The sequence below is a fragment of the Leucopleurus acutus genome (assembly GCF_964270905.1).
Source record: "Leucopleurus acutus genome assembly, chromosome: 14".
In the NCBI taxonomy this organism is placed as follows: domain Eukaryota; kingdom Metazoa; phylum Chordata; class Mammalia; order Artiodactyla; family Delphinidae; genus Leucopleurus; species Leucopleurus acutus.
This window is the reverse complement of record NC_139156.1, coordinates 28,538,290-28,560,800: the sequence shown is the minus strand read 5'-3', so window position 1 is coordinate 28,560,800 and position 22,511 is coordinate 28,538,290. Positions and strand designations below refer to the sequence as shown.

Here is a 22,511-nt window from a genome sequence, read left to right as displayed (position 1 = left end):
GTCTAATTGGGAGCAGTACTTGTTGGAATTAATCGTTTGGTTTTCCATAAAAAGCTCATAATAGAAGACTCCTGGGACTTCCCTGGTGGTATAGTGGTTAAGAATCCGCCTGCCAATGCAGGGGACATGGGTTCGATCCCTGGTCCGGGAAGATCCCACATGCTGCGGAGCAACTAAGCCCGTGCACCACAACTACTGAGCCTGTGCTCTAGAGCCCACGAGCCACAACTACTGAAGCCCGCGCGCCTAGAGCCTGTGCTCTGCAAGAAGAGAAGCCATCGTGCTGAGAAGCCCGCTTGCTGCAATAAAGAGTAGCCCCCACTTGATGCAACTAGAGAAAGCCCACGCACAGCAACGAAGACCCAACGCAACCAAAAATAAATAAATGAAATCGATTCTTAAAAAAAAAAGACTCCCTTCCAACTCCACCATATATACAACATCACCTTCTTTGGATGAAGACCGGCCTTTGGTGTGGTTGGTGGTGGTTCATTTCGCTTGCCCCACGATCTCTTCTGTTCCACGTTATTGTACAGTATCCACTTTTCATTGCCCGTCACAATTTGTTTTAAAAACAGAACGTTTTCCTTCCGTTTAAGTAGAGAATTGCATGTGGAAATACGGTCAAGAAGGTTTTTTTCACTTAACTTATGTGGAACCCAAACACCAAAGCGATTAGCATAACTAAGCTGGTGCAAATGATTTTCAACGCTTGATTTGGATATTTTGAGTATGTCGTCTGTTTCCCGTGTGATGTAACGTTGATTATCCTCAACTATGTCTCGATTTAATTGCTGTCAACTTCAACTGGTCTACCCAACTCTGGAGCATCGTCCAGCAGGAAATCTCCAGCACGAAACTTCACAAACCATTTTTGACATGTTTGATCAGTCACAGCACGTTCTCAATACACTGCACAAATCTTTTTTTGCATTTCAGTTGCATTTTTACCTTTCTTGGAATAATAAAGCGTAGTATGCCGAAAACGTTGCTTTCTTTCTCCCTCTTCAATATGAAAATGGCTACACAAAAATTCACCAATTTTGATAATTTTTTTTTAAATGCACACTGATATGACAGCTGTCACAATACAGTCTAACAAAATTGTTTCGAATGAAGTTAAAGACAACTAAGCACTACTGGAGTCATCTTATGGAAAAAACCAAATGAACTTTTTGGCCAACCCAATACATGACTATATACTGCTTTGTGTTAATACAAGACTGTTTCATTCACATTGGTCTTGTATGTCAGATTAAGAAAAGTTTTCTCTGGCCAAATTGTGACTTATTTTCTCACTTTCTGCTTCGGATAGCACTGTGCAGGAATTGACCCCTTGATGGTGGTTTGGAGCTGGGTCCTCCTGGTGCCACAATAACCTACCTGGCTTTCCAGGAAGACTCTGGGCTTGGAGATACCCCCAAAGCCCACAGTTCTCATGGGTGTGGTGAGCCCATGAAAGTGAGGCTTGGTTCCTGACCCAGGTACCCATTCACTGGCATCCAGACTCTCGACTCCATCACGGTGTTCTGCCTCTGTCTTCTCTAGTGAATGGGCCCAGAGACCTACAGAATCTAATGCCCTGTCCAAATTCCAAACTCATCCAGCAGCTAGAACACAGTTGGAGACTGGAAGGTCACTTTGCACTCTTTTTTCATTATTTGTTATTAAAGCATTAGAGCCGAGGGGGTCTTTAGTGACTTCTATTCTTTCTGAAAATACCCCGTGTCCTTTTCTTGAAAAGTGGGTCTTATTGCCACAGTGTCTGCTGTGGTCCGGGTACCACGCCAGGCAGTAACTCTGGACAGCTCACTACAGGGCTAAGGTTTGGGGAGGCATCCCTTTGTTCTCATGCTTACTCCATGCTGGGAGGCAGCTGTTCTCTTAAACTTTACAAGCAAACTCGCTGAAATGACCTCTGCAATGACTTCATCACGCTCTTTTTACTCCACAGGCGATTCAAACTCCAGTGGCCACCGTTTGGCACTGTTAACATTTCTTCAGCGCTAAATCAGAGGGCCAGGAGAGCTTACTTAAGGCTTAGAAATGGAGACCCTGCTGTTTTCTTGACAGTTTGTTTCAAGTGCATTCAGACATGATTCTCCACAGATACTTGAAGGGCTGTCAGGTGGAAGGAGAACAAGATTTCCTCTGTAACCGAACCCTGCTGATCTGCAACCCTAACCTCGCTCCAGTCAGGCACTTTTCTCTGTCTCCCTCACCACCGTCCCTGCACAGACCACCATGCAGCCTTGCCTGGATGCAGACTGCAACAGCCTCCTCCCCAGGTCTGCCTGCCTGTCCAGTCTTGCTCCTATAATCCTTTCTCAGAGCCTAAGTGATGTTTCAGTTGTAAATCTCATCACACCACACCTCTGCTTAAAGCCCTGTAATGCCTCTGCACTGCCTTCAGGATAAAGTCTAAACTCCTTAGCATTGCTTTTAACACCCCAGCCCCCACTTGGCTTTCCAGCTGCATGCGTTGCCCAGGCTGTCAGCCCCACTGAACCCCAAATGCTTCTCATTCTCTTACCTCCAGGTCTTTGCCTAGATCATCTCCCCGCCCTCCTTCACAGTTAGCTCGTTTGCCTTCCAGGTGTCACCTCAGATGTCACTTTCCTCCAAAAGCCTACCCCATCACCCACGGCCAGGCTGGGTATTCTTCTGTCCTCCAAACGGCTGTCTAGTTTTACCCTATCACATTTCTTGTCATTTTATCTTGTAATTGCCTGTTTATATGTATCTTCCACGCTCCTTGAGGGCTGGAATGTTGTTTTTTGGATTTTTTAAAATCTTTTTTTGGGGGGGGCGGTTATTTATCACCGTGTGCCCAACACCAGCGCCTGACACAGACACTCAGTAGTTACTGAATGAATGACAGATGCAAAGACGATAGAAGTTTCAGGGGGGTAACTTCCACTCTATGTACTGAAGAACTTGCCAATAACTGGTTCAGTTACACAAAAAGGAACAGACTGACCCCCAAAGCACAGTGAAAGCCCCGTCCCTGTAAGTACCCAGAGCCCAAGTGGCCGTCGGCAGGGAGCTCCTTCAGATGGCAGGTGGAGTACATGCCCTCCGCTCATTTCCTATCTGCAGGAAGGCACAATTAGATTCACTTCTGGGGACAAAAGATCTGGGTCGGGGTCCCAGTTCTGTATTTACTGTGAGACCTTGAGCCAGTCACGGCCTCTCTGAGCTTTCCTTACCTGTAAAATAGAGATGACACCTGCACTGCCTACTTCAGATTTTGTGAGAACCAAAGGAGATCACGTATATGAAAGTACTTTGTAAAAGCCTTAAAATGAGAGGTACTGTTATTATTTACCACAGCATCTTCAGGACTTGCAGCTGCACTAATCTTAGCTTTACAACTGCATTAGAAAACCAAGAGCCATGTGGAAAGTTTTACTGCTGCAGGCAGAGCTGAGAATTAGAGCAGAGAGATCTCCCTCTTCTGTGCCACGCCACTGCCCTAGGGAAAAGGCAATAGTGGGGGTCAAGAGCACCTGTTTAGCCGGGATCTGCCAAAGGCCCATCATTCCTGCCATCAGGGAGACTCCTTGGAGCCTATTACTAAATAAGGGGGAGTAGGGCCCAAAGTCTTAAATCACCATGAAAACAGCAGAAAAAAAACTACAGACATACGCAATAAACCTTCCTGGTGGGCCCCTTGATTTACGCTTAGGCAAGAACAGTTGACAGCATTTCACTTCCCCTTTGGCAAGACAAACCCAATGAAACCGTTTAATTTAAAGGCTTTTATTAGGAACCAGGGGAATGAGCTGCTTATCCCTCTGTAACAGTCTAGAGCAGGTCACCAGGCCCAGGAAGGAGAGAGTGTCAGAGATGCTGTGCTGTGACTTGCTGCACTTGCTTAGGGCCCGGAAGGAAAGGCGGCGACGACGGAGGGCGGCAGGAACTGGCGTCAGCCAAAACACCAAGAGCCTGGGGGAGAGAGCCCTCTGCCTTCCTTCCCACCCCGCTCGAGGCTGGAGTGTGCCGGGAGACAGAGAAGGTGGCTGGAGTGGGCAGAGCAGCAGTGCCGGCCGAACCCTGGCTCCACTGAGTGCCGCTTCACTTGGCTGCCCTCCACTCTTCTTGCCGTTTAGTGATTAGGTATTTGAAGAACTCATACACAGACCATGCGATGGCTGTGGAGGGGATCTGGTAAATTACTCTCGCCTGCACCCCTCGGAAGTAGGCGGTCACTCCGCCGACTTGATACACCGTCCTGAAGGCACTAGCCATGCCTGTGATGTGTCCTGTAATGTTTGAGTTCAAAGCCAGGGATTCCTGGGTGTTGAGCAGTGTTTTGCAAACGTCCAGTGGGGTTGTGGCAGCGGCAGCTACAGCTCCTGCACAGGCTCCGGAGAGGACATGGGAGCTGGGGTTGTACCGTCTCTGGGGGTTAAAGTGCTCCTGCAGGAATTCATAGGTCATGAAATGAATGGCTTGGAAGGGAACGTTCATGGTTAGCTGCGTGGTGTAGCTGCGGTAAAAGGCCCCGGCCCCTTCATTTTGCCACACTGCCCGTACACAGTCTGTCACCCGGTGGTACGGTGAGTTGTACATTTGCATCCTCTGCTTCACCACTGGCGGTGCCGTCAATGAGAAGAAGGGAACGGTGACAGCAATCAGCCGGTGAGCAGGAGTGTCCAGATTCGGAGTCCCAAGTCAGTAGATCAGCCAATGGATTGGAGAGAGGAAAAAGTATGAGTGAATTGTCAGTCTGATTAGTGAAGGTTTCCCTTTTTTGAGAGGAGGGGATAGGAGAGGGTGATAAAGGGCTAAAAAATAATGGACCCAATTCTAGTAGGATTTCTTTAATACCAGCCAATTAACATACAGGATATATCTACAGTTTAGACTCCAGAGGGTTTCCTTGAAATAAGTACCTACCTATTATTGTTACCATCTTACCCTTTTGTAACTCTTAAGACAAGAAGTGATTCAGTGGCAGTGAACATAATAATGAACACATAGCCCTAACAATCCCAGTCCTCAGGTACACAACACTGAACTCTTACAACATGAGGATCTCATCCTTCCACAGGAAGAGGAGAAGGGCTACCAAAAACACAATTCTTAGTCAAGAAGGGTACGGCTTTAGTTTCCAGACATCTCCTACCCCCTCAAGTAGATACATGTATAAGCTCAGGTATAATCTTCAGTTTAGCTTTGGCTCTTTCCTTGCCATGGCCTTGCCCAGACAGGTAAAGAACTGGAACTTTAAGGAACCTGGCAACTGTGCTATCCTTTCATATTTGTTTGGGTACCTCATTCTCCAACTGAAAAGCCAAGATCCAAGCAGCAGTGCAGGGACTAAGCTCTACCAATGTACCTCTCATTCCTATCTCAACCATTCTTCATTCCAACAAGATAGGCAGTATTTTCAAATGTCAGAATCCATCTTCACCTTTTTGAAGAAAAGTGAAATAATCTGCTAAATTTTTTACATCAAATCCACTATAAAGCGGACTTCCAGGAAGGCCCAGGAATAGGCCACATAGAGCCATACCTTTTTCCAGGGAAGCCCCAGGTGAATAAATCTCACTGAATATGCTTCCTGTCTAAGGGAATCCTCCTAAGCACGGACAACATGGAGGGAGTGCCCTCTAGTGGTAAGACAATGTAACACGCCAGGATTTCCCACCAAAACTGATGGGGTGCTCCCTGGCTTTCTCCTGCAAACCAAAAATAAAGGAAAAGCCCAGAGATGTAGATGTAGCTGCCCATAGAGGGAAAGGGTGAGGAATCATTACCTTCTGCTGGATTCATGGCTGCATCATGAAGTAATGTTGCCACACACCCGGCCGCGCCTGCAAAGGAAAAAACAACTGCCACATGTAAGGCCAGGAAAGGGTGACTGACTCATGGAGGACCCAGAGTGAAGGGGCGTATCTGTGATAAACCATAGCAGGGAGAGGGAATGTTAAGAGCCAGTTTAAAAGATGGAACCCACTGCTTCTAAATGCCTGTTCAGAGAAATGAAGATACTTGTTCCCTCTTAGTAAGGCTATCAATCTACCTTCCACAGCTACGATAGGAAGGCCAGGAAGAGTCTGAGAAACAGCCCAGACTTTTTTCAACAAAGCTGGCTCTGAGAATAAATGCAGTTCATGCTCCAGACAGGAAGCAGATACACTGTGGCCAAGGGATGCCAGCACATCACCTGCTTCCAGTGGCGGGAGAGCACGAGGGGCAGGTGGTTAGACCTCCACCACAGAATCTCACCTTCTATCCTGCTGCCGCATGCTGCCCAACCCCAGTCTCCAAATCCTAACATCTGTCCATCTAGACCTTTCCCTCAGGTCCTGAACTACCGTATCCCTCACCCTCTCCTCTCCACTTTCACTTTGGTTTTCTCCAGGCTGCCATCCCTTCCATTACTTCCACACAACCTCCAACCCTCTGGTTTCTTTGTACAGAAGCCCCCCGGCCCCAGCACCATTCACTTGTTGAGGGCTTGTCATGTCCTCCATGATACAAACTGCCTGTGGGCAGCTGGGATCCTGAAAAGGTGAGGCGAAGAGCTGAAGCTCCACTGATGTCTTCCTTGGGTGGCTGGGTTACCTCCAATCCTGCCCCGAGGAGCGGGATACCACCCAACTACCAAGAAACACACAACGGGGGCAGTTCAGTGTGTGTCTCCACATTACCAGGGCATCAGAAGCTGATACCAGGGAGAGAATGAGAGGAAAGGGTCAAGCTGGTACGTAAGGGAGGATATTGTAACCCTTTGTTGAGATGCCCCAAAGAAGAGGTGGGGTTGACGCAGCCCACTGTCTGAGAACATCAGGTTTGGAAGTCCCTCCCCTATAATCTGGCCTACTCCAGCCCAAAGCTTCAGCTTCAAATCATGCTGAGACTGGAAAGCACTGACAACAGCAAAGCCCAAAGAGTTGGGAAAGTGGGAGAACCAGCACAGGAAGGCTCAATACCATTGGCAATATGGCTATTGCCCCCAGGGTGGATTACATCACTCAGTGTCTTTTTTAACTTTTCATAGCAGGCAAAATAGAGGGCGTGGGCGGGCCCTGCGCCAGTTGCTGTGACGTTCAGGCCTCGCATGGGCCTCCACAGCCCCTCCGTTCTTATAATCCTCCAGAGGGCCTCCAACACGTTGCGATAGCGGGCAGCTGGATCAGGCTGTAGGCTCTGCATCCGAGTCTGAAAGTACAGAAGGGAGAAGTGCAATGTCAGTGATGCTGACTGCGCACCCAATCTCAACACTCAGGCTTGGGCACTGGGCAGACCTACGTGAAATCACGCCAATATGCAGAAGTGATACCTGGCATCCAGTTTTACTGCCTTCCAAATCTATGTGCCGTCTTTCCAAGCCTCGGCTGGACCTTTCTTTTTCTGGTCACCTATGACCCTACGGGTGGAACACCATTATTTTCCCTCAAAAAATCGCCCCCTGGTAAGCGTTCTTGAACCCAGCAACAAATATTAAGCCTGTGTTTCAGGAGAAGTTGCTTTTGTGTCTTAATAAACTCAGGCTAAGAGTTCTGTACAAGTGGATTCTAAAGTCAACTATTTACTGTCTACAACATACTTTATTATTTCTGAAGACTGATCCTGGGCCTGCTTCCTGGCCACATACTACACTGACTAATGAGATGACAGCTCATCCTTCGATATAACCTTGATGATAATCTGGCTTCTTCAGACTATTTGGCATTGGCAGCTGGGCCTGTAAGTTAAAATTTTGGCAGAAGTAGTATTCCTAATAGATGCTGCTCTAATTTCCTGGAAAAGAAAGTTTACCCTCAAACTATGAAGGTGGAAACCAATCTATTCTCTAAAACTGAGGGAGATTCCAGATTTCTAATCTAAACTGACTGAATCCCAAAACTGGCATCAATGAATAATATTAGTCTCAGTGAAACATAACCCTTGGAATCTCTAGAGGATTCAGTGACTGGAATGAATGTATATGGTAGATACTGAAATTTGGGAAATTAATCTTACTTGAAATACTTCCCAAATCACAGACCTTCTCTGAAGGATGAGCCTCCAATGCAGATCTCTTGTCTATTGATCTATTTTAAGGTTAGGGTGGCATGGAGACTACCAGATAGTATAAAATCAATGTCCAGGGACTTCCCTGGTGGTCCAGTGGTAAAGAATCCGCCTTCCAATGCAGGGGACGCAGGTTTGATCCCTGATCAAGGAACTAAGATCCCACATGCCGCAGGGCAACTGAGCCCACGCGCCTCAACTAGAGCACCCATGTGCCACAAACTAAAGAGCCCATGTGCTCTGGACTCCGCGCACCACAACTATAGAGCCCACGTGCCCTGGAGCCCGCGCACCACAACTAGAGAGAGAAAACCTGCACGCCACAACTAGAGAGAAGCCTGCGCATGGCAACAAAGAGCTTGTGCTGCAACAAAAAGATCCCATGTGCCACAACTAAGACCCGACGCAGCCAAAATAATTAATTAATTAATTGATTAAATACTAAAAAAAAAAAAATCAATGTCCAGTGCCTGGACCACAGTAGGCACTCAAGATTTGTTTGTTGAATGAATGAATGAATGAATCTTAGCTTTGTCTGCACCAGTTCAAAAAGGCCATTAGTGAGCCAACAGGGGCAACTAACGCCCAAGTACAGTTTAAATTCCTACTTCATTCCTGTCACTGATTCAATCTGGATTTAAAAGCTTGAACCTTCCTGTTGGCCATCTGAAATCCAAGAGTAATGCCTCTTCTCCAAAGCATGGGAAAAAACGAACTAACCAGATTAACAAATCCTGGTTAGCTGCAAGCAATCCACATTCCTCTAGTTATTTTCTCCTTCCTGCTACCAACAAAGAACTGGTAGCCTAAAAGATTACTGAAGTTCAATCAGAAATATACAATATCACTTATCACAATGTGACACATTCTTTTCTACTTCTCAATTAAAAAAAAAAAAAAGGACTTCCCTGGTAGTGCAGTGGTTAAGAATCCGCCTGCCAATCAGGAGACGCAGGTTCGAGCCCTGGTCCGGGAAGATCCCACATGCTGCGGAGCAACTAAGCCCGTGCACCACAACTACTGAGCCTGCGCTCTAGAGCCCGCACACCTAGAGCCCGTGCTCTGCAACAAGAGAAGCCACCGCAATGAGAAGCCTGCACACCACAATGAAGAGTAGCCCCTGCTCGCCGCAACTAGAGAAAGCCCGCGCACAGCAATGAAGACCCAACACAGCCAAAAATAAATAATTAAATTTAAAAAAAAACAACTAACTAATCTTGTATTGGGGGAATGTTTAGAAATTGCACTGTTCTGCTGGAGTCAATAGCATATTTGGGTAACTAGTCTTAAAGGTCTGGCCTCAGAGTCCTGGAACCGTTTACCCACAAGAGAAACCTGGACTTACTGTGTGTAAGTTACAATGAAAATTTTACACACACGTCTAAATCTAACTCACAATTCTAACTCAATGAAAATACACCCTCATGGAGAGGACCCAGGCATAAGCCACACCAAACATACAAATATGGCTCCCCAAATTTGTGGGCCAATAAATCTCTTTCACAGAAAGATGAAAACCTCTTAAAGATGAAATCTCTAAGTAAGAATTAGTGAATAGTCTTCAACATAAAAAAAACCACTGCCCGACTTTGAAGAAAAGCCAAACGGGGCTTCCCTGGTGGCGCAGTGGTTGAGAGTCCGCCTGCCAATGCAGGGGATGCAGGTTCGTGCCCCGGTCTGGGAAGATCCCACATGCCGCAGAGCGGCTGGGCTCGTGAGCCATGGCTGCTGAGCCTGCGCGTCCGGAGCCTGTGCTCTGCAACGGGAGAGGCCACAATAGTGAGAGGCCCGTGTGCCGCAAAAAAAAAAGCCAAACAGGTAAGTAGTTTGGTGAGACAAGTCACGTTTGAGTCAGAAAGGCTGAGTGGGAGACCCAACTTTGCTAGCTATGTGGTCTTGGGTATGTCACTTAACCTCTGAGCTTCAGTAATGTCATCTGTAACATGAGACTAAGAATGGCTGACTCAGAGTGCTGTTGTGGAGATTCAGAGTTAAGGCAAGTAAAAGCCGTTGCTAATTTATGTGGTGCTAGAAATATAAGGCTTTTTATTGTATTCAACTATGTTTCTGAGAAATATTAGTTCATATCTCAGAATTTACAGATCACAGCAGTGTTGTCTCGTGTATAAGTCATTTTGCAAATATGCATGGGCAACTAACTGGTCTTTAACCACTAACAAATCAGGATTGATTTTGTATTTTTTGTTTTCATTTTAAAGTTCCTCTGTGTCTATGATTTATATGTCCAGCTGTTCATCTAAAGGCCATGTTTAGGAAGGAGCACAATTGTGAAATTCTGTGCCTTGCTTGGTTCTGGAAATCTGCTTTTGGGCGCCTGTATGGAAGGCTTGGGAGTCAGACTGGGTTTAAATCATGACTCTGCCACTATGTGACCTTGGGCAAGTTACTTGCCTGTTTTCTTCATCTATAAAGTAATGAAAATGGTATCTACTTCATGAAGTTGTTCCAGTGATTAAATCAGTAAATATTAAGGCATATCACATAGTGCTTGACAAACATGAGCAATTGCCATTTACTGAATGCTCATTATTAGATATAAGAACATCAAATAAGCCAATGTTTCCATTTCCTAGCTGTCCACTGGTGAATGTATATAGATAACCATTTACATCTGGAGTTTGGAAAAGATTTACTTCCCTTTGTTCTTTCCCTCCTTAACTTATTATATAAGTAGATTATTTGCTTCACGACTACAAAGCCAAAAAGCAGCACCTTGGTGACAGGTGCTTAGCCAAATGATTTTGAGAAGAGTTTTGACTGCTTTACGCTGTAGAACCTATCCCTTTAGATAAAGTCTGGTGCTTGTCTCTGAAGCCCAGAAAAGGAATACTGGGATTCACTTGGGCTCCCAAACCTCCCTATTATGACCATGAAAATCACTGGTTGACTAACTATAGCCTAGCAAGGCGATGCTGACTTCCCATGGTCCTTCCCAAGGATATTTTAAGTCGACTTGACCCTGATAAGCGGTTTGGGGGTGCACAGGCTTGCATGCCAAGAGTCACTATCAGCTTTCACTTGCAAACACTGTGGTTGACCTTTAGGCTCCAACACAGATACCTGCCTCTAGTCTTAGGGTATGTTGGGCTGCTCTTCCTCTCCACCACCTATTTATGGTGGAAGAGGAAGAATAGCTACGCAAGGACAAGTGAACTGCAAAGCCCTTTCTGAAGGAAGAGATTTGAATTTTACTTTCATGCCTGCACAACAGTGACTACTGTAAACAGTGTTTACTGACACTAAATCTTGATAGGCTCACCTACTTTTTCCCTCTAATCATTTAAATGCCAGCGTTAATGGCAAATGAAAATGATTCTTCTAAAACACGCTTTTGTGTTTTTGAAGACTCCTGAGCATTTTTTCCTCCAGATGAAATAATTATTTCTTTAATGTAGTGCTTTGAGGCATGACTGTAATGTTGTATTAGTAATCTTTTAAAAACAAAAATTCCAAAGCTTATGCAAATGAATAAGAACTGTTCTTCAAAACAGTTATCTTGAAAGGCTACAAGCGACTTATTCCAGCAATGCTGCTGCAGTTATGCAAAACATTTCTGGAACTCCTCTTTCCAAAATGTTCCCTCAGTGGGTTTATCAACCTCAGGAGTAAATCAGTCTCCTTGCTTTTTCCAGTCCTACCTTATCTTTGACCCCAATCATCATTACCCATTTTGATCTCCCACCTGAACGGCCATATTTGATTCTGAATGGTTTCAATTACTAAAACATCAACTCTGTCTTGTCACAGGACAAACACTTGCCCCATTTAAGGATATGTAGCCAAGTATTCTAGAGGCATTTCTAACAGAGTAAGTTATAAAATGTTCACAACAACATTAGCATTATGTAAATATATGGAGTAAGGAGATAGTCTCCTAAGGTAGTGGGACAACATTTAAATTGATAAGCTGAGGTAATATTTCTGAGGTAATATTTCTAAGTCAGTCACATTATTACATTGTACTTTTCAAGCCATTCAATAATTTTCATTACTCTCCTTGATCTAGTTTTCATTTGATACCCATCCTGAAAGACCGCACCCTAGACTATCTTGGACTTTACTCACAGTCCAAGTATAGTGAGGTTACTTTGCAGTTAGATCATGTTAACTTTTGGATATACAGCATTAACAACTCACAGTTGGATATACAGCATTAACGACTCACAGTCATTCAACCTAGACTCTGTTACATACATGTCTGAATCTTTTTTATTTGTACTTATACATATGACATTTCAATATTGTTAGAGCATTAGCCATCCTCTTACTTCTCTCTCATGGATTTTACTATTTCTATTCCTCACAATTGACATGCGTATTTAAAATTCTAGGGACTTCCCTGGCGGTCCAGTGGTTAAGACTTGGCCTTCCAATGCAGGGGGTGCAGGTTCAATCCCTGGTTGGCAAGCTAAGATCCCACATGCCTCGGGGCCAAAAAACCAAAACATAAAACAGGTGTGATATTGTAACAAATTCAATAAGGAATTTAAAAACGGTCTACAGCAAAAAAAAAAAATCTTAAAAAAATAAAATAAAATTCTAATATCCATTTTAGCCAAGTGCATTTACCACAGTTTCAAGGGTATGAACCTTGGTAGGAGTTACCTTGCAATGTGCTAGGATACTCCTACCAACTCGGTGTCATTCACAAAGCTTAAGGAGCACTTTCTCCATTTCCTCATCCACCTTACTAATGAAAACATGAAATGGTACTGGAACCAGGAAGCAGAAGAGAAAGACTTTGCATCTTCCAAGTAGATATTCTCCTCCTGAATATGTAACTTTTTCCTAATTTGAGAAGAAAGCATACATCCAAGAGCTGTGAGGATATTGTTTAACTATATTACCCTTAACATGTAAAGGAGGAACCAGTCTGTCACTATATTTATTTCAACAGTCCCCGTGGTTGTTCCTTTGCTAATGCACAAGAATAAGAACTGTAAAGAACAATGTGTTCCCCTCGTCACCCAGCTTTCTTCAGAAACATGACTTCTTGTACCCACTCATCGGCCTGCTTGGTGTGGCTGAAATTAGTTTTACTTTCACATGAATCATGCCCTCTTGTTGATCCCATTTTATTTTCTTCACAGTAACATCTACTTTCCAGTATTGTCATGCTTCCCTTCTAGACAACTTTTGCCTTTTTGTCAACTTCAAGTGGCTAAGAAATACACTATGAGGTCCATCTCTCCTTGGAGGGCTGATGTGCTCCCTGCATATACACAATCCCAATCCCAGCTCAATTTTCATGTTCAGGAAATAGGTGGAGTATCATGCTTGCTGCACAGAGAAACCGAAACTTTTTCCTGAACATGGTCTTTCCCATATTATTTCCAGTCAGGAACTTTGAATTCTGACTGCACAATGATTTCCAATCACTCATGGGTTAAGATTTAATAAGTAAATACTTCCTCTAGCTGAGAGATCCCAGATTCTGGTTCCTGCCCCATCACTTTTAAGGGAAAACACAGCAAGGAGCTTGTAAAAGCACTGGCCAGAGAACATCTCTAGCCATTAAGATCCTATTGAGGGTGTTCAGTAAGTTTTACCTTAATCAAGTTAGTAGCACTTACCTGTTCCCTTCCCATCCCACCCTATTCCTATTTAGTCCCAGTTGGGATCCAGGGTTCTGGCTGACAGATTTTCTTTCCAGAGTCCCAATTTAGATCTCACTGACGGTGAGAAATTGGTCCTGGCTTCTGAGTGGGATCAGTTCCCGGCCGGGACCTTTCTTGCATAGGTGTGTGCTTCGAATAGTGTGGTGGCAAGAGCCAGAAAGGGACTTTGGTCGGCTCCGGCTCTCGGCTGGGATCCTGGCTCCGGGCATGACCCAGGGGTCGTGTCAGCCCCAGGTGAAGTTCGGAGCAGGGCCAGGTCTCACCTTGACGCAGTCGATGGGGTACATCACGCAGTGCTCCAGGATCCCTGCCACGGCGCCCGCCACCATGTGCGTGGTGACAGTGGCTCCAGCCGGCAGCGCCTCGTAGTCCGGGCCGGAGTCAGGATCCTGCCGTACCGGGGGCCTGCAGGCCCCGGCCTCCCCGCCGCTGGCCCCCCGGCCCACGCCCCGCTGCAGCCACCCGTCCAGCAGCGCCGACTCCCCGGGGCTCCGCCCCGGCCCAGCCGCCGGCCCCCCCGCCACACCGCCAGCACCCCGCCCCTCCAACTCCATCCACCCGGGCCAGCTGCAGCGCCCACCCCCGCCGCCGCCGCCGTCGCTGCCGCCGCTGCCGTCGCCGCCCCCCAGCCCCGTTGCGTCTGCCTCAGGCGCGGCCCAGAGAGCCCGGGGCCTCGGGCTCCCGCTTGGCCCCGAGGACACGCCCCTCAGTCAGTCATTGGTGCAGCCGTCAATATAGCCCCACCCCCAGATTACGTAGAAAATATAGGTCTGTGGTATTAGTGAAGTTGCCTGTCATTCCTCCGCCCCGCGGCGTTGAGACAGCTTAGATCCCACCCCTTCCCCTTTGATCTTGGAAGCTTCTTGTTTATTGGCTACTTGATTGGCCAACATGTAAGATCAACCCGCCCTCCGACTTTTCTGGAGGGCGGGAGAGACTTAAGGCTGAACTTTGATAGGCTCAACGACTCTTGATACTTTGAGCGCGGGCATTGGCCAGTTTTATGTCGGGATCCGATTGGCTACAGGAAGAGAGCGAAGCGCCCAGGGGCTATCAAGGGGGAATTTCGGGCCCTGAGTGGCGCCAGTAGAGCTGTGGGTGCTGCAGGCTGGATCGTGTCGGGGGAGGAGGGGAGGGCGGTGCCTGGCCTTCAAGGTCAAACCGCTGGCGGATGCAGTTAGGCCCCTTCTAGAGCGCCCACCCCGAATCCCGGGACTCGCGGGTCGTGTGCTGGCGGGTGGCCTTGGCCCGAGAACTCTGTTCCCGCGGGATCTCGGACTGGCGTTGGGTGGAGCGGGCCGGGGCCGGGCATCCCCTGGCGAGGCCCGCCGGCATGTCGGGAAAGCTGTTGCGACATGCAGGAGGAGGCCCGTTAAACTCCGGTCAGGTCGGGAGAATTGACCCCTCCGTGCTGCGCGCGGGCGGACTCCTTAGGGCCTGATGCTCCTCAGGCCCTAGCGCCCGGCACTGGGCTTGCCCCGGAGTCGCCAAGCAAACCCCGCAGTTGTTGAGTGAACGAGTTCTGCGGGGGCATGCTGTCGCTCGGCCCTGCGCCTGGCCGAGAGCTGGAGGCGGGGAAGGGAGATGTCGAAATGGGGCGGGACGATTCAGAGACGACGACAGGTGGGGAGGCTGGGCAGGAGGCAGCTGCCCAAACACAGCAGGAAAGTACGGCAAATTTGGGGAAGCTTGTCGGACGCACAGCTTGTCCCTGAGCTGACTCACTGATGAGCTCCCCTGCCCGGTGATGATGCTTTTTGTGGTAAGACTGCTCTCGATCCCAGGCGCTTCGGTTGGGGTCTCAGAGGGGCGCTTACTGATTAAAGAACAATACCAGCAGTTCCCAGCCTTGAGCACCACCTCCTGGGCGGTGACGTTGCACAGATGGTGCTTTGCTAGGGCCGCGGGCTCGGTTGAGGAACACAGGCTTTCCCCACTCCGTCTTCCCGGCTTCTTCAGCCTCCCTTAACTGGAGCGTGTTTGCACAAGTCTCCCCAGTGTTTCCAGATCTGTCTTTACTCCCTCTTTTACTGAGATGATGATGTAATTGTGAACTTTTAAAAATCTGTTTCTAGCTTTTCCTTAGATAAGAAAGAGGTTTTTCTTTTTTTCTCTAAAGCTTAGCCGTTTTATGGGTCTCCGTTTTTTGTTGTGTTTTTTTTTAACTTATTCTCTTCCTATTCAGCACTGGCTATTTAACCTTTGGGTCTCGACCTTTTGGAAAATAATGAAACTACAAATCCTCTTCCCCCCACCTCCTACCCCCATGCACACACAAAATTTTGCCTATAATTTCTAAATTTGCAGTGTCCCTGACAGTGACTCGTGGACCCCCTAGGGATCCATTAACTTCAAGTTAAGAACCATAGGTTTCACAAAAAGAAACCCACTCAATCCTGCTGGAGTACTAATTCCCTTTACTGCCAAACCTACTCCAGTAATGAGCTATACCTGCCAAGTCCTTTCTCTCCTTAAACCCTACATTTTTACTCCTTTATTCATTGGTCACAAATGACCTTTCCAAATCCAATGGTCTTTTTCTTATTCCCATTTTTCTTGACTAAGAGATAACACTTGCCCCCCATTGACCCATCCTTCACTGAAACTTTTTCCTCACTTCAGGAGACACTCTGTTCTACCCTTTAGACTTCTGAGTCTCCTACGCTTCTCTACCCACTGAGGGGGGAACATTCCTGAAGGTTTAATGCTCGTTGTTCATCTTTAATACTTTAGAGAACTTCACTACTCCAAATCTGTTTTCCTCATTGGAGCCCTATCTATATGTCCCTTATTGCATACCTGTTAACTGAAATTTCCATGTGAATATTCAGTAAGTATTTATTGAGTACCAACTTTGCTTGGCACTGTACTTGAAGCTGGTGATACAGGATAGACAGAGTCTATGACCTCATGGAGCTTACTTTTTAATGGGGGGAGAGGGATAGACGAATAAAAATATCGGTTATCGGTTAGCTCTAGGTACTATGCTGATAACTGTAGTAAGGAGGTGTGATAACGTATGACAGGGTGGCTACACTTGTATGACCAGGAAAGGCCTTTCTGAGGAGGTGACACTATGGTTAAGTTCTGAATGACAGGCAGGAGCTCATGTTAGGCCCAGAGAAGAGCATTCCAGAAGAAACTGTAGGTACAACAATCCTAAGGTGAGAACAAGGTTGGTGTATGAAGGGACAGAAAGGTCAGTGTGGCCGGAGCACGGTGGGGGGTTGGAAAGATAGGCAGAGGGTGAATATCCACCTTAATTTCTGACTTAGCATGTCCGTTCCAAACTCAGCCTTTCCACTCCCCACTGCAACCAATTCCTCCACAATTTTTCATTTCTACCCAATCAATCAGATTCTAAAGCTGGGAGTCTTCCTTGACTACCTCTTCAGACTAATTATCCTGAAATGTTTTTGTTGTTGTTGTTCATGCTCTTCTTCTCCTTCCTATAGATATTATACTCTCCCAGTGTCTGATAATTTTACATCTATATTGTGATAACCTTTGAAAGGCCACCTTACCTCTGGGATCTCCTGGCTTCACCAGTATTTTGAGTCCTCTCCTTCCAGGGACATGGTAGAATTGTTCTTCCCACCTGCTTGAAGATAGGCATGGCCATGAGATTTGTCTGACCAAGGAAGTGTGAGCGAAGCATGAGAGCCACACATTACCTTCTCTTGCCACCTGACTGGTGACGTTCAGATGGTAGAGGCACCGTCAGGCTGGGGCCCAGGTGAGGATGATGAAGCAGTCACGTATTTGCCACCCTCTTCCTCCCAGATGGACTTTCAGCATGAGTAAGAAATAAATCTCTGTGGTTTTAAGGTACAGATTTTAGGATTATTCCATACCATAACATAATCTAGCACAGCACTTCTCAGACTTTAATGTGATATTAATCACCTAAAGAATTTGTAAAAATGCCACATTATAATTCTGTAGATCTCGGTGGGGGTCTGAGATTCTGCATTTCTGACAAGCTCCCAGGTGATTCTGATGCTATGAGACCCTGGACCATACTTCAAATAATAAGGACCTTACCCATCCTATCTGATGTACCCTCTCAACACATCTACACACACTCTGTCCTACATCTCACCAGCACTTAAACCCTCCTAGAAAACAAACAAATTAGCAAGCAAAGAAACGACTTCCTTGGTGATATTCTTTTTTTTTTTTTAATATTTATTTATTTGGCTGTGCCGGGTCTTAATGTGGCACGCAGGATCTTCGTTGCTGCGTGCGGGATCTAGTTCCCTGACCAGGGATCGAACCCGGGTCCCCTGCATTGGGAGCATGGAGTCTTAACCACTGGACCACCAGGGAAGTCCCTCTTGGTGGTATTCTTTTTTTTTTTTTTTTTTTTTTGCGGTACGCGGGCCTCTCACTGTTGTGGCCTCTCCCGTTGTGGAGCACAGGCTCTGGACGCGCAGGCTCAGTGGCCACGGCTCACGGGCCCAGCCATTCCGCGGCATGTGGGATCTTCCCGGACCGGGGCACGACTTCGTGTCCCCTGAATCGGCAGGCGGACTCTCAACCACTGCGCCACCAGGGAAGCCCAGTGATATTCTTTATAAACCCTGAATAGCTTCCGACGCCTGCAACTCCTCAGTCGGGCACTGTAGAATCTTAATTTCTTATATTCTTAGGACAGTTGTTTTCCCCATTCTCCCTTCTATCTCCTGGCATTTTCTTTTCTGCATTAATCTATGAGACCACTAGTTCTCTCAATGTTGTCTCAGTTATTTTCTTTAGTAATAGAAATTGCAAGTTTTAGCTTGGGCCCATGGCTTCCCAGCAGAAGTCTATACTTTCCCCGGCTTCTCTTACAGCTAGCATTGTCTGTGTGACTAAGTTCTGGTGAGTGGGATGAGTGTAATTGATATGAAACATCTGGGTTCTGCCTTTAAAAGGAAAGATTATGTCCTCTTTGAGTATTTTCCTCATTTTCTCCCTTCTTGTCATCTAGCATACAGACCCAAAATGTCAACCATTTTTGGCCATGAGTACAAGGCCTCTACCTTAGCAGGTAGCAGAGCAAAAGGTAAAGGAAACCTGCTACCTTATGGACTACAGTAGTACCTCTGGACTATGCATGCTCTGGTACATGAGAGAAGTTGTTTAGGTAGTTGCTGTTAGTCTCAATCTTTATTACAGCAGCTGATTTATATCCTAACCAGCATATGTTCTTCCCGAGAAGGCATTTCTCTCTTATAAAAATCTCATCTTGAAGGTCTAAAACAGGTCCCACTACTTATTCCAGCTTACATTACCCTTTTTCCCTGAACTGCCATTGTACATGACCAGACATGAGGTATGAGTATAATATAGAATGGGGTTGATTCTGGCAGCCACACTTGAAAATAAGACTGATTTCTTTACAGTCACTTAAAGAGAAATTGATTCCTAAATTATCAAGAATAGACAATAAGAGCTGTAGGAATTCAGAGAGGGGGCAATCAGTAAGGGCTGAAGGGATAAGAAGATAAAATTATTTTAGCAGTTTCAAACTGGAGAATGTGTATAGGAAGACTTTCCAACAGGTATGTGGGGAACAGTTTAAGGGAATCAATTTGCTGTTCCTCATTTTCCGTATCTTTCATAAAATTCATCTTCCTAAGAAAGCTGATGAAGCAGTTCTCCTTTCTTTCCTCCCGTTTCTCACTCTGTCCTCCCACCTTATGAAAGACAAGTGTGGGCTTCCCTGGTGGCGCAGTGGTTGAGAGTCCGCCTGCCGATGCAGGGGCCACGAGTTCGTGCCCCGGTCCTGGAAGATCCCACATGTCGCGGAGCGGCTGGGCCCGTGAGCCATGCCCACTGAGCCCGTGCGTCCGGATCCTGTGCTCCGCAACGGGAGAGGCCACAGCAGTGAGAGGCCTGCGTACCACAAAAAAAAAAAAAAAAAAAAAAGACAAGTGTGCCTTTGCCAGTCCTATATCTTGTTATAATTCATTGCCCTGGTGTGTAAAAACCTCCAGGTAGCCAGATGACCGAAAGAGCATCTTCTTTTGGAACTTTAGTTAGTTGCATCATCCTTTAAGCAATAAACTGTTTCCCTTTGCACATTTTTTTTTTCGGGTGGTGGTAGTTACTGCAATCACACCACCTTTTTAAATTTTTTTGTTTGTTTGTTTCTCCTAAAGGATCTTATTTCTAAAAGAAAAAAAGGCAAAACAAGGAAAATCACTAATTTTGATCAGGCTAAGAAACAAACATCATGTCATCTCTGGCTCATAGGCAAAAATCCCCCCAAGTTACTTTAGCTTCACTAGTTCTTGTCTAGTAGGAAGTTTCAGTTCATTTCGTACTCAAGTTGAAACAGACACAGGAAAAAAATATTATTTGATATGGTAAATCCATATTATTTGGGCACAAATCTCACTGCCACTCATTTTTCCCCTTCATTTATGCCTTTCTATTATATCCTTATTACCTTGACAGGAACATGTTGTAAATTATGTAAATAATCCCCCTAAACAATTATTTTTACACCATTTTGTAAACTCTACCTACTAGTCATATAAAACCTTCTCTTCTTTTTGCTGTTTATTTTCACAAACTAGATGAAACTGCACTCTTATTTTTTCTTGGCTGCATTGGGTCTTTGTTGCTGCATGCAGGCTTTCTCTAGTTGTGGCAAGCAGGGGCTACCCTTCGTTGTGGTGCGCAGGCTTCTCATTGCTGTGGCTTCTCTTGTTGTGGAGCATGGGCTCTAGGCATGTGGGCCCAGTAGTTGTGGCACGTGGGATCTCCCCGGACCAGGGATCTAACCCATGTCCCCTGCATTGGCAGGCAGATTCTTAACCACTGCGCCACCAGGGAAGTCCAAAACTGCAGTCTTAAAAGCATCTACTTATGTACCTGGTAAAATAAAAGTGTTCCCAAAATATAACCTAAGATATAATGCCCTGAGCTTTTGGAAACCATTTCATTTAATTAGAATTAATATCTTCATCTCAGATGGTGACATGTTCTTTTAATTCTGTCAAATGTATAATTTTAAACTTGTTTAAATCTTGAAATGAGATTAAAAAACCTGTATATAATATTTTTATTATACCAATTTCTGCCCATCTGTAATGTCTTCTTACGGCACTTTAACATGACCTAAATAATTGAAGTAGGTCTTTATTCACAATCAACAAGAAAAATCATGAAACACATTTTTAAGGGGTTTTCAGCTCCAAAACCAAAATGCCTTTAAGTGAAAGAGAAATAAGAACAATTAGTAGTCACTTGATAAGTCTTTTTGGGTTTATTTCCAGAGATTAAGTGATTACTCAAATGAATAACACATCCTTTTGCAAATGAGATGGTTTCTAATCCCTTAACAAATCTTAAGGATATGGAAAAATTGTGACAAAGATTTGGCAAAATGCCATTCATTTATTTGTGTAAAAAGTTCTTTGGTACCTACCTATAATAATAAAATATAGGAGTAGAATTGGTGATGATCTCTATTTCACTTTACCAAAAAATGAGTCATCTAGTGATCTAGTCATCTAATTACATTAAATGATATAATTTAAAATGTTTTTAAAGCTCCATCCATCTATTAAGAGGTACAGTCCAATAAAGTTTTACTTTTTATGTAGGTAGTGATTCATCAAAATCTAATTTATAGTTATATTGTTTTCATATCCCAGTTCAATAATTATTTCCCTGATCTCCCTGACTTGATCAGTTCCCCCATCATGTCTCAGGTCCTGTATCTTACAGAGCTTAGATAGCTGTAATTTTGCATATGTTTATAAAATTATTTCATTACTGTCTATATCACCGGTAGATGGTAAGCCCCATCAGAAAGGAGTATCTTTTTTACTTTTTTTCCCCTGTGTCATTATATTTTCAGAATAGCTTAGTACCTGAAACACTGTAAGAATTTGGTAGAATTTATTTGCATAAATAAATAAATAATGAGTGAGACACTCATGAATCTTGGGCCTGAGCTGCTATTCCTCCCCTTAGGCAGTAGCAGTGACTGACTCATCCAGTAAGTTCCAGTTCCTTCACCCCTCAACCCTCCCCAGTGTCCTGCAGTTGTTACCAGAGACACCACCCAACAGGATGCTAGCAAAGCTCATCCCTTTCCTAATCATGGCCTTGATTCTGGGAAGCTGCCTCGGAAGCAACAAGCCCAGCAGTGAATTCAGAAACCAGGACTGGAAACAGAGTCCTGCCATTACTTTATCAGAGTTTACTAAGGTAGTGAGACTATGAATTAGCTTCTTCCTCTCCTTTCCTTTCTTTCCTTCCTTTCTTACCAGTGTTTCTCAAGTCACCCTGAGGACTTGTTAGACATGCAAATTTCTAGACCCTATCATAGACCTATCAACTCATATCTCTGAGAATGAGGCATGGGAATCTGCATTTTCCAAGCAGATTCTCACTGTTTGATAAATACTGCTTTGTTATCACCATACTAATTCTAAACACCCAGGTGGTGCTTGTTTCACAGGCTAAAATTATACTCATAGCAGGGGCAGTGAAGCTTAATAGTGCTAGCCAATTCAAGTGTTCTTTCAGATGATATGTGCCAGGCCCTGAACTAGGTGCTAGGGAGACAAAGATGAGTAAAACTAGACATGGTCTCTTTTCTGGTGGCGCTTAGGGTCTAGCGAAGAGCACAGGCATTAACCAGAGACTCACAAATGTAACATTACAACTGGGATGTATGCTATGAGGGGAAAACACATGACGCGCTAAAAGCATATGTTAGAGGGACTTGACTTAGTCTAGGGAGTTATGTTACACAGGGAAAGTGGCATTTGAAATAAGATCTGAAAGATAAGAGTTAATTAAGCTAAGTCAGATGGGGAGCAGCAGAAGGGGTAAGGGAAG

The 22,511-nt window shown here is 45.3% G+C and overlaps 2 protein-coding genes across 4 annotated transcripts in view; one reads left to right on the top strand and one right to left on the bottom strand.

Annotated features, from left to right (window-relative positions):
* Positions 1–22,511, top strand: part of ENTPD7 (ectonucleoside triphosphate diphosphohydrolase 7) — a 138,198-nt gene that overhangs the window by 65,996 nt on the left and 49,691 nt on the right. The window lies entirely within an intron of this gene.
* On the bottom strand, positions 3,303–14,236 carry SLC25A28 (solute carrier family 25 member 28). Its single transcript, XM_082854204.1, has 4 exons — positions 13,931–14,236; positions 6,945–7,173; positions 5,766–5,822; positions 3,303–4,595 (listed from the first exon to the last, which is right to left on the bottom strand). The coding sequence occupies exons 1-4, from the start codon at positions 14,219–14,221 to the stop codon at positions 4,078–4,080; spliced, it is 1,095 nt and encodes a 364-aa protein (XP_082710330.1). The 5' UTR covers positions 14,222–14,236; the 3' UTR covers positions 3,303–4,077.

What these genes read in the sequence shown, in the direction of transcription:
- SLC25A28 (XM_082854204.1), bottom strand. Translation starts at nt 14,221, where the DNA reads ATGGAGTTGGAGGGGCGGGGTGCTGGCGGTGTGGCGGGGGGGCCGGCG. An exon ending in ACCCCATCGACTGCGTCAAG is followed by an intron (nt 7,174 to 13,930) that starts GTGAGACCTGGC and finishes CTGTACTTTCAG; the next exon opens with ACTCGGATGCAGAGCCTACA. An exon ending in CAATAGCCATATTGCCAATG is followed by an intron (nt 5,823 to 6,944) that starts GTATTGAGCCTT and finishes TTTCCTTTGCAG; the next exon opens with GCGCGGCCGGGTGTGTGGCA.